The sequence below is a fragment of the Harmonia axyridis genome, chromosome 2, assembly GCF_914767665.1.
Source record: "Harmonia axyridis chromosome 2, icHarAxyr1.1, whole genome shotgun sequence".
NCBI classification, from domain to species: Eukaryota; Metazoa; Arthropoda; class Insecta; order Coleoptera; family Coccinellidae; genus Harmonia; species Harmonia axyridis.
In genome coordinates, this window is record NC_059502.1 from 13,459,863 (window position 1) to 13,478,030 (window position 18,168).

The 18,168-nt window shown below is 37.1% G+C and overlaps 1 protein-coding gene across 7 annotated transcripts in view; it reads left to right on the plus strand.

Moving 5' to 3' along the window:
* The window catches only part of LOC123674153 (protein pangolin, isoforms A/H/I/S), a 269,346-nt gene that overhangs the window by 208,710 nt on the left and 42,468 nt on the right, over positions 1–18,168 (plus strand). For 6 of the 7 annotated variants that reach the window (XM_045609051.1, XM_045609052.1, XM_045609042.1 and 3 more), the window contains one exon: positions 8,431–8,665. In XM_045609051.1, the coding sequence (XP_045465007.1) occupies positions 8,431–8,665 (235 nt within the window). The remainder of the gene's footprint in view (positions 1–8,430; positions 8,666–18,168) is intronic. The other variant, XM_045609047.1, reaches the window with a different exon arrangement.

Consider the following 18,168-nt stretch of genomic DNA (forward strand, 5'->3'; position numbering starts at 1 on the left):
ATAATTTAGTGATTTTTGCATTGAAAAATGTTGGTTGGCAGAACTGATTTCTTTAAGGCAATTTGATGAATTGACAGATAAAGCCGTAGCGGAAAGTTCGGAGTTCCAACATAGAATAATAAAATATAACCATGAAGACTGTGCGTTTCTGATATATTCTCGCACGATTTTGTTCTACAAGATGTGGAAGAATGAACGGAATAACCACAGAATTAGAGAAATAATATTTCTCACAGTATGAGCAAAACATAGTTTTGAAATTGAGTAAGCTATGAAGAATACGCACTTTTCATAGCAGTTATAGGAAAAATCAGTTCTTGCATTTGGCACGGTTCTTCATCGAGCAATACCTTAAATTCAGCGTCATTAGATCAGATATATTCACACAAACAGAAGTATATGACGCCAAAACAAAATTACTAATTTTTTAAAGAAAGTTTGTTGATCTAAGATTGGTTCATGACGTTTTGGATCGACCAGCACCTACTTCTGGAGCCATCTATTGACAAACATCGGGAACTTTGTTGCGCACCTAATATGTAATTAGATTCTAATTTTGAGGAACAAATTTCTATTCTGGTTGTTAATTTAATATTTATTTCTTGATTTTTTGGTACTCTCAGAACTAATATCAATCAACCAGTAACTAAAAAACTAGATCGGATGTAGAAAATCCAGTGGCGTACATTGAAATCATTAAAAAATCAATTGTTGGATTTCAGGCACCTATTTTTTTTTTTTCAAATTTATTGGATTACGTTATCAAAACTAAACAACTTTAATTGTCCCCCAAACTGTATCCAACTTGAAATCACCTTAATAATCACAAAGACAAGTAATCACACCAAAATCGCCATTCCCGATTTACCCCCTCTCCCGCATCGATCCCGCGCCCTCCCCCGGATGATCCAGGCTCGGAGAGGCCTCATCCCCCACCCCTCCGGACGTGGACACGTTAAACGCCCGAACAGCTTATATTATTTCGGGGAAAATAGGCATCGGTTTTCGTGAGCGCAGATCAAAGGGCCTCAACGTGATAACTTCATCTACACATGGGCGGGTCCAGGCTCCGGGGTATCCGGACCTCATCGACCGGAGTCATTGGTCTGACTGCCGGCTGGCGCACATGCGTGCCTCAGACGGCGTCTTCCTCTCGGAGACGTCGCGACGCAGCCACTAGCGTCAGCTTTCGGTGGAGGAACTGTCGGAGAAGAGAGGAGAGAGAACTAGGAGGTGATGGTTCGTTTGGGACTGTTGCTGGAGAATAGTGAGACGCCCCTGGAATTCTCCTTATTTTTTGGGTGGTAGATGAAGTGTATCCTTACATTAACTGATTCATGTTCTTTTTTTCATCTTAATGTTCGAGTACAAATTTTTAAAATTTATAATAAATGGTCCTTTCTATGCTGTGTTCAAGAAATTTGTACTAGTTTCCAAACAATACCTAAATGATCAGATAGAAACTTGAAATTTCGTGAAAATGATAACAAATAGCAAAATATTAAAGACTATTCACTTGAGTGTTTCATAATGGAAAACGGTTCGTTTTCTAACGGCAAAATTTTTTTAATAAAGTCAGGTTTCTCTCCTTCTTATTGTCGAATACCATTCGAGCGAAAATTTTTCTGCAAGATTTTGACCAAGTCACTAAGCTAGGCAAATTTGCGAAATTGCCAAAACAACTGCCTTATGCTCTAAAATTTTTTAATGGCTCGTGATACAAGTGCTTAAAATAAGAACTTTTCCTCAATATATTCAAAGCAAATTGAGATTTTGTAGAATTTTTAAATTTTTTAACATACTTAGTGTGATAGATGGCAAGAAAAATAACGAATAAATTCATGTTTGTGAATTAGTATCACATAGCTGGATATCCGAATACTAAAATGCAGTTGTAAAGTGTTCACCAATGAGGGGTTTCATTTTGATATTGAAAATAAACGAGTATATTTTAAGAGAAATCAATGGATATTTATTTCACTGTGAAGGAAGAAGGTATGTCATTTACGATGGAAAACGATATCAATCAAATGGCGGCTACGGTTGCAGCATCATATCCTTATAATGAAATTTTCTATGACCAATTCACACATTTGACATAGACATTATCTTACTCGTGATCCCAAGAGAAAAAGTCTAAAGGTGTTAAATCACAAGATCTCGGTGGCCAATTGTGATCAAATCTTCGAGAAATAACACGACCAGTAAACTTTCCTTCCAAAATTGCAATTGTTTCATTACTTGTGTAGCACGTAGCGCCGTCTTGATGGAAATTAAAATTGTCCATATCAATATTTTTCAATTCCTGCAATTAAAAATTATTAATCATGTCTAATTAGTTGAGGAATCGAAAAACCTGGGTCTTCGTCAACACTACAGGCTACAGCAGCATTATATCCGGTTTTTCTTGAGTGTCGCTCACGGTTTCGATTCTCAACATCACTAACTGCGATCCCAACAGCTCAAAATTTTCCGTAAGTTTCACTATAACCAGCCGAGAAGGTGATTTATGACCACACAATCGATCAAAAGCAACAACGTGTTAATGATTCTGAGCAGTGTTTGAAGCTGCTAAAGTGCAACAACACCTTACCTTTTGCGTCAATATGTGACAATGGATTAAACATGGCTCCATCATTCCACTCCGGAGTCCAATCGACAGTCAGCTAAGTGGACTGCACACTATCAAACGAATCCAAAGTAAGGAAAAACTCAACAGCTATCTGGCAAGGTTATGGCATTAGTATTCTGGGATACGCAAGGTATAATATTCATTGATTACCTCCAAAAGGGCTAGACCATCAACAGCAATTATTATATAGCGTTATTGGGTCGTTTGAAGGATGAAATCGTTAAAAAACGGCCCCATTGGAAGAAAAAAATGTGCTGTTTCATCAAGACAATGCGCCATGTCACAAATCAATATAAACAATGGCAAAATTGCATGAATTGGGCTTCGAATTGCTTATGCATCCTCCGTATTCTCCAGATCTGGCCCACAGCGACTTTTTCCTGTTCTCGGACCTTGAAAGAATACTCGCTGGAAAGAAATTTTGCTCCAATGAAGAAGTAATCGCCGAAACTGAGGCCTCTTTTGATGCGAAAAACAAATCGTACTCCAAAAATGGTATCGAAAAGTTGTAAAATCGCTATATCGCCCCCGAAGGCAACTATGTTGAATAATAAAATCGAATTTTGCCAAAAAAATTTGTTATACCTACTGTGGTAGACCAGGGGCTTTCCAATTGGCCTGTTATATGGGACCACCTACGTTCAAACTCGGTAGAAAATATAAAAGGAGTAGAAAAAATCTATGGACGCATAGACCCGAAACCAACTTTGCTCAGAATAGTTTTTTGCCATTTTCCAAAAAAAATGTTTTCATCCCAAAAGCAATCACAATGGTATCACCACCTTCGATAGATTCAGAATCAAAAATCGATAAATCACCAAAGTGTCGCACCACTTCAACAACGACAAAATACATCATACCAAAATCGTAATAACTATATCCGCCGAATATCCTGCTGAAAAAGGACCCTCCACCTCGCTCTACGGATTCAGCTCGAGGCACCGATCACAACCTTAATCTTCCTCTTCTCGTGCACGAGACTATCCGTTGTTATTCCTGTCAACAGACGTTTTGCATGTTACAGCCTGAGAAAATGGTATTTAGTTGATCGATGGCAGCACGGAGATCGACGTGTGTCCGTCGCTTAGCAACGTACTCCTCGCGCTCCTCTTGTTGAACAATTCCTGGGGCATCGGAAAACAGGCACTCACGCAGAAATCTGAAATATATCGGGCCGCATCTCTTCTCGTGATGATCCTCCGCTCCGGGATGCTGGGCTGTAGTGTTTATCTGCCGGCTCAGCCAATAACTCCGACGTCTCTAAGCCGAGACGTCGAAATCTTCTATCCGATTTTTCCTGTTTCCTCTTTTTCCATCTACGAAGCGGATTTCTTATGGGAATCGGTGTTTTATTTCGTTTCGAACTTGTATTAATAATTCCTCTTAATGTTCACGTAAATTTAGCGTATTATTAATCTGGATGTTAATACACCGTTAAACAAGAATTTCCATCTGATTTATTAATGTTCACGTAAATTTCAACAATGCATTATCAACCTAGGTATTAATACTTCGTCAAACAAGAATTGGTTTCGTAATATGTACCTATAACATTTTCATATCCAAATATAATTGTGTACATTCCTTGTCCATGTTAGACCATTGATCAATATAATTTGTTAATGTTCACGTAAATGTTTGTTAATTTACTGTATTAATGATGCAATATTAATATGGGTATTGTTAAATTCGTAAACAAGAATTGCGAGAATTGGAATATATTGCTATTTCATAGCCGAATTATTTCTTCTCGAACTCGTATTAATGAGTCCTCTTAATGTTCACGTAAATTTTGCGTATTATTAATCTGGTTATTAATACATCGTTAAACAAGAATTTTCATTTCGATATAGCATTTTCATAGTCAAAGATAGCTGTGTCTACATTCCTTATACGTGTCAGTTTGAGACCATTTATTACTTTATTTATTAATGTTCACGTAAATGTCAACAATCTATTATCAACCTAGTTATTAATACTTCGTCAAACATTTTCATAGCCAAATGTAATTGTGTATACATTCCTTGTCCGTGTTAGGCCATTGATCAATATAATTTGTTAATGTTCACGTAAATGTTTGTTAATTTACCGTATCAATAATCGATTATTAATATAGGTATTAATGAATCTGCAAACAAAAATTGGAATCGTACCATTACATTTTCATAGCAAAAGATTTTTGTATGTGTCAGATTTAAAGTATTAAGACCTTTCATTAATACAGTTCCTATGCTTTCTTCAATATCAGAAAACCAGAAATTTGTTTGTAAAAAAAGAACAAGGAATCAACGTAATAAAATATGATTTTCTTGTATAGTCTACAATCGTGAAATGAAAATTCTGGCTGTCGGAACTCTCTTAACACAATTTGCACACCATTCACGAACGAACAAAAGGTAATAGCCCCTTTTTCGGTCTACAAGAAATATCAAAAGGAAATGGAAATCGATTCTCGATTCAGTTTATTTTTCGACTATTAATACTGTTTGTTGTTCCTATGCGATTTGAAACACCTTTGTCGTCGTTTCTTGTATGCAATTTACATTGATTTCGATCAGAAATAGAATATTTGTGTATTTGTTTTCCAATTTTCTCGTCTGAATAGTTGTTTTCAAATTTAGCTAGAAAAGAAACTACTCGAATAGAATTTTGTGTATTTTTTTCCAAATAACCTTTTAGAATACAGACATTGAATTGTACACATTGGAATCTTATTCAAGAAGCTTACGAACATCAAGAAATTCATCATATTCTCAATAGGAAATATATACATATGGAATACTAATCAGTCTATCTAATTATCACGAATTATATTTTCAGTTATATTCCTTCAAGAACAAAACTTTTTTGAAGAATATTATTTCTCGACTTCAATTTCATACACAAATTTTCCAAGTGGATCTTCAATTCTCTTAAAAGATCTCTCAAAATTATCAAATGTTCACTGACATTAATATATTAATGCTTGAAAAACTGAAAACTTATAATAGTAAAGTTGATACCTATTCACCAACTCAATTTCGCTGAGAATAGAATAATAAAAATAGTGATTAGTGATTCATTCAAATGTTAAAGTATGGAAAAACACAAGGATACTTTCAGTTGTAGTTACATATTTCTTTTTGCATAACTGTCGTACGAGACGTTGAGGTAATAGAAATGTCTTTCCACGATCCCGACTCGATCGCAAATCTGAAATCGAAATCCTCATCTTATTCAGCATTCATGCCGGGTAGAGCAATTCGAAGAAAATAAATAGCTACGCAGCAAATGCGTATTTCTGTGTGATGAATGGATTACAAATAAAAGCCACTGCTGCAGAGTTGAATATAAATTCCTAATGCATTTTCCCGGTAATTCTTGATTCATTGCATGGGTCTCTGTGTATGTTATGCTAATGCCTCTCATCCAATTATTTTTATCTGGCAGAGGTGGATTCAAATACGGTGTTAATATCGGCCTGTAACTTATTTGCATATTCGGAATATTTCCAACTGTCCGCATGTAAACAAAATGCGAACGAAAAAGGAAGAATTGAATTAACGATCGAAATGATAAAATTAATTAACAGATCATAAATTTCATAATGATACCATAAAATTAAATTCCACTGTCTCTGCGTGGAGCTTATTCAAAATGATGATCATAGGCGTAGAATACATATTGCAATTATTATTCGGCGATGAAATAAAACATTAAAATAAAACTTTAGAAATTAACTTTTTTTTCGACTGATTGTTAAGTAGAGTTTAACAAACACAATATTGTAGTTCCTTCGTATTCTGAAATCTTCAGAAATAATTCGTAAAATCCTCCTTACTAAGCGCTGTTGCCAATTTTCAAAGTGAAAACGAAACAGTTCAAAATTCTTCATCTGCATAATTCATATTGGTGACTACAGCAACAAATTATGTTGAAGAAGCTCTAAACTGATTCATTATGGATGTTGCGTCATATAATAAAATCAAATGAATTTAGGTTTTCCACATTGAAGGCCGTTTTTAAAATACTAAAATAGCATTTTCATTATCTTATTTCTCGAATTCAATTTAATAAAATTGATTTAAATTGTGTTAATTCTTATCGACTAGCACGTGACTGCGAACGCCAATCAGGGCAATTTGACGTCATAGCACTGAAACGTTTAGAACATAGACAAACTAATCTTATCTAGAACTAGTTAATCTATGGTTTAGAACGTCAGATGACATAATCAAACCGACTTTACTGTCAATATTAGCAGATACCAGTTCAGTTTGACAGTTAGCACGTAGTGACCATAGATAAACTAGTTAGTTTGTCTATGGTGGTGACTATTATGCAGTGACGTCACTATAATATCGTGACAGAATGAAGCGTTTCAGCGGGAATTTTGAACACTTTTTTTATTTACGTATTTTTTATTGGTACTTTCTATATTTTTCCATGGAAATATTTTTTTTCGTGTTTATATAGGAGTTATCTACAAATTAAAAGCAATTTCAAAATAAAGGCAACATTCCTATTCGAGAACAATGCTAATTATGTTTCCACATATGTAATATATCGTTGTAATTGTAAAGCTTTTGACTTTGCTAGCCAGATGACTACGCCAATGGTGTTAGAAACTTCTTGCATGACCGGATAAATAATAATAATTCGATTATACCATTGAAAATTCAAGTACAGTGACCGCAACTGATGTAATTAATAAGACAGAGTAATTACTCGAGAATAATGGCTACTTCATCTCCTCTAATTGCCTGCTTTAGTGTAACACTTCGGAATCTTCGGTAGGAATCGCCCAGTGTAACTAACGCCTGCTGTTATTCCATTATGAAAATATCCTGGATCCAATTCAATACGCCGCCAGGTTAATTACACCATTGAAATATGATTCCTCCTCATATTACTGCGTTTTATTCACCATGAAAGATGAATATTCCACGTTTGCAGAATTCATTGAAAAGTAGACAAAACAGTGTGCGAGCTTAACAGGCCAATTGAAAAGTCCCCGGTCTACCATAGTAAAACACTCTTTTTTGACAAAATTCGATTTTATTATTCAACATAGTTGCCTTCGAGGGCGATACAGCAATTATAGCGATCTACCAACTTTTCGATACCATTTTTGTGGTACGATTTGTCTTTCGCTTCAAAATAGGCCGCAGTTTCGGCGATTACTTCTTCATAGGCGCTACATTTCTTTTCAGCGAGCATTCTTTCGAGGTTTGAGAACAGAAAAAAGTCTCCGGGGGCTAGATCTGGCGAATACGGTGGATGCAGAAGCAATTCGAAGCCCAGTTCATGCAATTTTGCCATTGTTTTCATTGGTTTGTGACACGGCGCATTGTCTTCATGAAACAGAACCTTTTTTTTCTTCAAATGTGGCCGTTTTTTAATGATTTCGATCAACATAATCAGTAGTCATCATAGTCTGGAGATTTACACTGCTATTGCACAAAAGATGATATCGTTTAAATTGAAACAAGAATCGTTTTTCAGAATCAGAATACTACTAACGAATATCTTTCTTGGGCCATTGAATATTTATTACTCTCATCTAGCATATTGAATGGTCAAAAACCTCCGTGGAGATGTACTCAATAACTTCTCGAAGTTTGATAACGATCGAATGAAAGGTGTAGCAACGCATAAAGGACAAACATACAGACATACATTCGTTTTCATCTATATGAACCATTTAAATTTCTCAAGAAAATGGAATGGGATTTCTTAGTGTTGAGGCAATAATTGAATAATCTTTTCTGTGTATTTATGGTTTTCGATATTTTTTTACAATTTCTTTTTTTTTTCAGGCCAGTAAGATGGGACTCGGTCCCGGCGGTCACCCAGGAGCCGGCCTCCCGTTCTTCTGCCCCAACGGCGACCCCCTGTCCCAACCGCCGCCGGCGCACATGGGCATCCCACCGTACCAGCTGGACTCGAAGGCCACGGGTTCGATGGGTGAGTACGGGAGTCCCCCGCCTCAGCAACCGCAGCCCCTTAGCCCCGCCGAATGGAGACGCCTCGGACCGTTGCTCGCCGCCACAGGTATTTTTTTACAAAGCACCCCCCCGCAAACCCTTCGGGAGGAGCATTCTTTAAGATCACCCCTTGCACACTGATGAGTCGTTGAGGAGAACTGGGATGTGAATTTTCGCATCTTGGGTTGATTTAGACAAGATTAGGTCCAATCCAATACGGTCGATTGGCTAGAAAAAACTGCTACCAGTTCATTTATTCTTTAATATAAACCCTTTTTCATTATTCCCGTTTCTAAGGAATTATTGGGAAATCTGGCAACGTCGTTAAAAGTCTATCTGTTCAAATAAAGACGGTGCAATATGAACAAGTCTTCGAACAGGAGGAGGTACTGGGATAATTCAAATATTCGTACAGTTTGTTATCCATATTAATATCCAAATAAAATATACAAAACATCTTAACAAGTAAAGCCATGCATTTCTTCTTACTCTTCTGTGAAACAGATATACAAATCATCAATTCACAGTTAATATCCATATTCCGTTGCGACTACGATCCTGGCTGTCTCCTGGGGACCAATAACAGTTGCCCTATGCGCAAACCATGCGATTTACTCAGTTTATATTGCTCCGTCTTATATATGAACAGACTTATCACTTCGTGAAGATTTAGTACTGGAATGCTCAGAATAGTGCTTCTTAGGCTGGCCAATTTTAGACACTTGCTCAAAGCAAATTTCGGAAAATACATAAAACCGGGTAATTTCTAAAACTTGCGTTGTCGACAATCTGCTGTGTTGACGATGTACTTGTTCTGATTGTGCGTTTTATTCCATTCGTTTTAGGGATTAGTTCTGGTTGTTTTTGATTTAATTTTCATCTGTTGTACTCATGTTTATCAGCTTTTATATAAACTATTTTTTTTCATGAGAATTGGAATGAATCATAATTGATCCGTCATACTGTATAATATTGTGTTATAGTAATTTACAAGTCTTGATGGTTTCGGCGTGAAACACCTTCCCAAATGGAAAATCTGGCAACGGGAAGTTCGCCAGCGGATCAGAGCAAGTCGGTAAAATGAATGCAACAGCGTTAATTTATAATCTAAATAACCGGATTCATCTACAACTTCGTCAGATATGAATAACCCCATTATGGTTTAGTGCTCCTCGTTTTATTCTAGCCTGATGATAAGCTCAGTTCGTATTTCGCTAAATGATTCTTTTTTCACATGCGATGAATAGACTCGGTTGGATAAATATTCAACATAATTATGAATTATCGCAAATTAACAAAATTCCCATCAGTACGAAAAAGTTAGCTGGCATAATTTGAAATATAGCGAATCAAAACGATTTAAACTCGTTTCGAATCATTTCTATTGGAAAACCCTTCACTATGACTCAATACTTATATAGCCAAATGGTGAAACAGAAAGAGAGAGTTTTTAATTTTTAATCTTCCACAGAGTAATAAACATAGATAAAGGGAGCATATTTCATTTTCAGTAATCAATTTTGTCCCCAACATGAATTATCAAATTTGACAAGAAGCGCGCGGAAATGAAAAGCTATCAGTGATACGATATTTCACTCAATTCGCGAGTTTCTCCACAACGAACGCACTTTTTACGTTCCATTGTGAATCAACGTTTCATTTCAACTCAAAATATATTTAAATAAATACTTCATTATATCAGAAATTCAGAAAACAAACTTCAAGCGCGCCAAAAGACGTGAAACAACCAATGACACTAGGAAAGCAAAAGTTTCCGAACCTTGGATTTTAGCAGGTAGATACAGAAAATAATAAATATTCTGCTTTTATAAATTCGACAATTAGGAAAAATATCGGATTCCAAATATTCAAATTTGCATATTTAATTGAGAATCACTTAAAATATATTTAATTCAATATAATATACATTCATAATAGTATAGTAAAATTGTGGATTTGAAAATACAGGGTGGCCATTTGAAAACGAAACAGACGAGATTACAGACGAAATAAAGTTTTTCGATAGAAATGCTCGGACAGGTCGATTTCTGTTTCGAGGGGGACAACTTAAGATGTAGGTTACGGACGCATAGCGCTTCAACCCTTGCTACTACAACCCTCACCCCCAAATTTTGAATAGGGAAGATGGGGTGAGTGATACCTCATTTGAAAGGTATTTTTATACTGATTTCAGCACAGTAATTGTTTTTTCATTTTATGCATTAGTTCTCGAAATATTCTTAACTAAGTATTTGAGAATGAAGTGGTGTTTTCATGGCACTTGTAGTGTTTTGTGAAAAATCGACATTTTGAGCTTCAAAACAACCATGACTGTGGCTTCCTTCCTAACTAACTAACGCATGAATATTTCGGGAACTAATGCATAAAATGAAAAAACAATTACTGTGCTGAAATCAGTATAAAAATACCTTTAAATTGAGGTATCACTCACCCCATCTTCCCTATTCAAAAATTGGGGGTGGGGGTTGTAGCAGCAAGGGTTGAAGCGCTATGCGTCCGTAACCTACATCTTAAGTTGTCCCCCTCGAAACAGAAATCGACCTGTCCGAGCATTTCTATCGAAAAACTTTATTTCGTCTGTAATCTCGTCTGTTTCGTTTTCAAATGGCCACCCTGTATATCACAATCCGACAATGTAATCTAATCATGTTGGGGACATGCAAAATTGCGTATACTTCCTTTATCTTTGTTTATTACCTTATTGAATCTTCATATTTGTTTGAAAGTTCATGATTGAAATACTACTAGTTTCAAAGCCATGCTATAAAAAATACTTCAATATCGCATGAAAGAGAATTCATTCTCAACCATTAGCCTAGAAATATAACGAGGTAGATTATACACGACTCAGCTTTTCCTCACTTAACAATGAAAGTGCAAGAAGTACCTTCATAATACAACTATTAGCGTGAAGTATCCATTCAGACGAAGAGTATTCGGATAGAATCTTACGCTTCAGGTCTTTCAACCAGCGGCAAATTCAAAAAATTGCACTACGAAATTCCCAGTTTTTCTCACTCTCAACATTTCGCAAGGATGAACAAGTGGTGGTGGTAAAGGTGTTGGGGTTGTATTCTCTTACATGCAAATTGTCGAGAGGCACTGTACCACATATTTAGCCCGTTAGTTCCTTCCAATTAAAAATAATTTTCATGTTTCCGTTAGGTCGTTATTCTTGAGTACCTACATAAACCTTGGTTAACATCCCTGTTTATTTCAATACCCTCCTAATAATAGAACAACGTTATGCGCTCTGGGATCAGGATTAATCAGCACCTCACAACGCACAATTTTACCAGACGGTCGGAGGAGGCTGCGTTTTGAATTATATTACTTATGTTTTCTTCCAAGGCGTCGGTGCAAGTACAGACGCATATTACGTATTTTTCTCTATATCGGGTGTCCCAAGGTGAGTGGCCTATTAGATTATTATGGAAACTATTGATGGTAAAGATTTCAAATTTTGTGGATAGATATTTGGCCAGTTAAGGTACATTTTTAAAATAATTTCACATTTCCAGTGTTGCCGGATGTACGACAATTTGGCAACAACTTTGTTATTTTGAATGGGACATCCGGTATTTCTATTTTTTTTATGATACTCCATAAAATATTAAATCTATTCACTCTTACTTTTCCATCCCTATCTTCAACGGTTTTTGAGTTATTAATTATTTTTCGAAATTTCAGATCAAATTGGCGTATTACGAAAATGACTCTAGTTCGCTCAATATTTGAGATTTAAGTCAGAAATTTTGCAAGTCGTTAGATATTGATCTGATCTGTGTCACTGCTTTTGAATTATGGTTGTCAATAATACAGGACGGACCAAAAAAAATCATCATTTGCCAAGTTACAAAATAGTAAAAAAGTCTGTGTAAGTGAATAGAAAAATTGTAGAATGTGTTGTACTGATTCCAAAAATTGAAAAATATACTAGGTGTCTAATTTGAAAAAATAGACTTTTTTACAATTTTTTAACTTGGCAAATGATGATTTTTTTTGGTCCGTCCTGTATTATTGACAACCATAATTCAAAAGCAGTGACACAGATCAGATCAATATCTAACGACTTGCAAAATTTCTGACTTGAATCTCAAATATTGAGCGAACTAGAGTCATTTTCGTAATACGCCAATTTGATCAAAAATTTCGAAAAATAATTAATAACTCAAAAACCGTTGAAGATAGGGATGGAAAAGTAAGAGTGAATAGATTTAATATTTTATGGAGTATCATAAAAAAATAGAAATACCGGATGTCCCATTCAAAATAACAAAGTTGTTGCCAAATTGTCGTACATCCGGCAACACTGGAAATGTGAAATTATTTTACAAATGTACCTTAACTGGCCAAATATCTATCCACAAAATTTGAAATCTTTACCATCAATAGTTTCCATAATAATCTAATAGGCCACTCACCTTGGGACACCCGATATATTAATTGGTGTTCTTCTCGTGGATGATAACTATCCATAATAATCAGGTGCGTGAGCGTAACTATTCAACCAAATTTAATGTTAATGATACCACAAGTGACTCCAATTTCAACTCGCTTTTCGAATTTAGATCAGAAACTTATGAAAGATGAATTTACTCAAGCGAGAAATTGAGGCATATGCAAATTCCCTAAATCTGAGTTATTGCAGCAAATGCAAGAAGCTAGAAGAACTTCAACTGATATTACCATTATTTATAAGCGTGAATATCGTTCAACGTCTGTGTGTTAATAAATTAAATTAATTTTACGGCATACAGACAATTTTTCAATTTTGAAAAAAGTACCTCGTCAAGCGGGCTCGAACCCGCAACCTTCTAATGACTAGTTCGACGCTCAATCCACTTAGCCATCGAGGATCTTCAGCTTCCTCGATGGCTTAGTCATCAGTTGCGGGTTCGATTCCCGCTCGAGGAGGTACTTTTTTCAAAATTGAAAAATTGTCTGTATGCTGTGAAATTAATTTAATTTATTATTTACAAGTTAAAATGTTTTAACCGTCTGAGACAACAATTTTGTTTAGAAGACGTAGTCTAGTGATCAGGATAGAGGATTACTCAAACATTCTACCTTGAGGTCTATTGTACATCCCTCAAAACTGAGAGGAAATGAGTATTCTGCGCTAGTCAAAATCTTTTTATTCATCTGATCAAACATAGATATTTGCCATCCTATGAAATCTGCAGTCTATGCTGTCTATTGATAAAATAGAAACGAAAAAGTTTATAATATTTGTAGATACCTTCCAGAGTAGACGTTTCGAATTCATTAAACGAAAAATTCTGCGATGTTTCTCAGGACGATATTGAAGCTATTCGATTTCTTCAAGGTGAGGTGGTCTTAAATTCATTACCTCCAAAGACACACGTTTTCAGTTTCGACGGTGAGCACCAGAACGATTTACGAGAACCAAATTATACTTATAAGCCCTTTTCTTTCAAAACGAAGCACAAAATCGAAAAATGTGAGAACTCGACCAGACAACACCAAAAATTAATTCACTAGGCTCCACCTGAAGGAAAAAACACAAAATCATGTTATTTTCTCACAACATTCTCAATGTTTGCATCCACATAGGTGTATGTGAAGAGGTTGTCTGGAACATTTTGGTGACCTTGTTCGAGATGAGAAAATGTTTTCCCTAACAGTGCGTTTCTTTTTCGCCATACCTGAACCGTTAAGTCGGATTGCCGTAAAAGATCTGACGGTAAAAACAAAACAGACTTTCACAGTCCGTCGGTCCAATAAATATATGCGCCTCCTGCTACGGAATAATGAACAATTAAATTACAAATACACAACTACCCAATTACCGTTTCCTGCGAAGCTGAAGACCTGCCGATGGAGGAGTGGGAGCGGAGGGGGGAGGGTACTCTTCTCCAACCTCCAACATACACACACTCACCCAATTAACGGCTAATTGATATGAACAGAGTGCGGAGAAAGACTGTGCCCGTTTGTCTCATCAAATTCGCGTAGTAGGCTGCGGCTAGCACGTCGACACCGTCTCCCGTAAATTTCTGGCTCGGTTGCCGTCTGTCTGTACCGCAATGTCGTTGCCGATGTTAATTTTGGCCGTCTAGAAAGCACGAACCGCGCGTTGTATGAAAAATTTTAAGGGTTGAGTTGGAAAGATCAAATGGAGTTTATGTTTTCTCAAATGATCTTGGGTATTATTGATGTTTTGTTGTGATTAATTGTAAAATACCACTCCAGGGCTGCCTGGAGTGTGTATAGTAGAAAAAACTGGCCCAAGTACCGATCCTTGTGGCACCCCGTTGGTAACCGTTTTTTGGAGGCGTTTTTTCATACAAGGTAAGAATTGTGTGGGAAAACGCCACCAACGCTCACTCTGAATGTTCTATCATCCAGGAATGATCCAATCCGTGAGAGTTCCCTTGAATTCCCATATTATGTTCAAGCTTATGAATGAGCACTAGCAAAATCCAAGTTTATTCCGCCACAAGAAGGTTGTTGGGAGAGGGGGTACCAGGAAGAACACCAAGTTAATTTAATTTTTCATTTCAATGTAAGATGACAGTTTCAAAAATCATGTTGATCGCATAAGCAGAACTATAGAAAATGCAAGAAGAATATCTAAAAAAAATTATCAAATATTTCCTAGACCATTGTAAAGTTAGCTTTGGGATTTTTAGTGGAGATATAAAATAACTATTTCAAGCTCCTTAGGAAATTTTAAGGTGATCACAACACCTGCGCCATAGAAAATTCAAGAAGAATAGTAATATACAATATTTATGTGATTACAGATTTTGCGAGTATGTAGGTATAGAAGTACCATTTCAAGCTTTGTGCAAAATTTCGTGTTGATAGTTTCATCGGAACCAGCAGCATATAAACAAACAAAATATTTCATGATAACAAGTCCGAACGAGCTGAAAATCTGCGTGAAAACCTTGGAGATCACAAACGGTATAGTGGTGTATGTGAGCTCCAGGATTGCAATTGGCGCATGTATGAACGAGCGCTCAAAAGTTCTTGACTCTACTCATTTTTTCATTACGCGAGACGAAATGATGGTACACGTCGAAATTAACGAAATGCATTCTAAATTTCTATGTACACAAAATACTTCTTATGCTCCACTCGATGGTGTAGATCTGAATTTATGGCCGAGTAGGCAGAAATACATCCTTCTTCTCGGGTCCAGAAGCACCCTTGTGCATTCTGATCAACAACTATTGTGCATTCAGAATCAATTTCTGAGGGAGCTTGCTCCAGACGATTATTACCATAATGTAAACAGATATCAATTTGAGACTCAATGGGCTGAGAAGGAACGGGAACAATGAATTTCGAAGTGAACAGCGCAGCAGTTTTTCAATAAACCGGCTCATCGCTAATCCGAAACTGATTAAAATATGGCGACCGTCCGAAATCTTTTTATTGACAAAATATGGCAGACGCTTTCAGCCGCATCACGAAGAATAGCTATCTGGGTTGTTCTTGAATTATGTTTTTAAGGGGAGATTTTCTGGAGGTTTTAGGATTATTATTTTATTAGATGTACAACTTTGCTTCCGACGTTTTTCAATAGATGGATGTAGCGGTAATTGGTAGTCGAAATAAATAGATCGTAGTAGTCATATAATGAGCTTAGGTATTCGTAAACATAACGTCATCGAAATATTGGTCGATTTGTGTCTGCATCATGAAGTTATTCCTGATCAAACATGTCAGCTCACGAGCCAAAGTCTCGTCATTTGCGGGAGGTTTTAATTTTCAGCTTTAACATGAAGAAATCTGCGGCTGAGGCTCATCGAATGCTGTCAAATATCTATGGCGAGGCTGCTATTAGTGAAAAAACGTGCTGAGACTGTTTCAACGCTTCAAGAACGGTGATTTTGAAGTAGAAGACAAGCATGGCGGTGAAAGAGAGAAGGTTTTCGAAGATGAAGAATTGGAAGCATTACTTAATCAAGACTCGTGTCAAACGCAACAAGAATTGGCAGGACCATTGGGAGTGACGCAACAAGCCATTTCAAAATGCTTAAAAGTCATGGGAATGATTCAGAAACAAGTATATTGGGTGCCGTACGAGTTGAAGCCGAGAGATGTTGATCGGCGTTTGTTTGCTTGTTAACAGCTGCTTGAAAAACAAAGACGGAATGGATTTCTGCATCGCATTAAGACTGGAGGCGAGAAATGGGTTCATTACGATAATCCCAAATGAAGAAAATGAGATATCCCATGCTTCCATGTCGACAGCTAAACCGAATATTCCTGGTTCCAAGGTCATGCTCACTTTTTGGTGGGACCAGCTGGGTGTAGTGTAAAATGAGTTGTTGAAATCGACTGAAAACATCAAAGGCGATCATTATCGAACGCAATTAATGCGTTTGAGCCGAGCATTGAAAGTCAAACGGCAGCAATACAACGAGAGACATTATAAAGTGATTTTCAGCATGACAATGCTCGACCCTATGTTGTGAAAGTGGTCAAGACATACTTGGAAACGTTGAAATGGGAAGTCCTACCCCACCCGCCGTATTCTCCAGACGTTGCTTCCTTGGACTATCACTTGTTTCGATCAATGGCACACGGCTTGGCTAACCAGCACTCCGTGTCATATGAAGAAGTAAAAAATTGGATCGATTCGTGGATCGCTTCAAAAGATGACCAGTTTTTCAACGCGGGATTCGTACGCTGCTCGAAAGATGGGAGAAAGTAGTGGCCAGCGATGGGCAATACTTCGAATCGAATTTCAGAAAAAATCGTCTGAAGCAAAGTTATACGCCTATGTTCATTCAAGTACTTAGCCCTTTATCTAATTCTGATCAAATCAATTTGCAACATAATCGGTCCTAAAACGAACACATCCTCATTTTCATACACCTGTTCCTCAGGAATCACTTCCACTCCACCAACCGTCGAGAATTTAATAAAATGAACATCGCCGCCTCACATTAATCCTTCATAATTAAACCAGGGACGTACGTCTCGAACGAGACAAGATGGGATTGCCATTAACAAATTGCCATATTAAATATTTCCGAGAGAGGGACGTGGTGGGTCATTGTGAACGCATCAATATCCGCACAGCAGTCCGGATCAACAAGTCCCGATTCGGGGGCAACGTACCGTGCTCTCCCGCTTCCATTATGTCGCACCCTCCCGCGATCAGCATTTGTATACAACCCCGCAAAGCCGATATCAATCTCCGCCTGGGCCCCCCCGCTCTTTGTCCCGACCCGCTCGATCGCATGTCCGACCGGCACGGTCCTCGAAAACTTGATTTTTTTTTTTTAGAACACTCCGCAAGTTTGCCGCCCCCCACGCTTCCCCCGCTTTTTCATTAATCTCCGAAATTATCTAAGCGTGGCCTAATGGGGCACTTTCCGGGCTTTGGGGGGTTTCCCCTATGGTTTTCCGGGTTTATCCGATCGCGTAGATATGTCTTGGGGATGATACGCACAGGAATTGGGTTAAACACGTACAGTGTGCGATTTTTGAGTACGTTACATTCGATATATCTGCATAAAAGCAGCTGTAGTACGTCATCGATGACGTCATCCGAGATGTCAACTA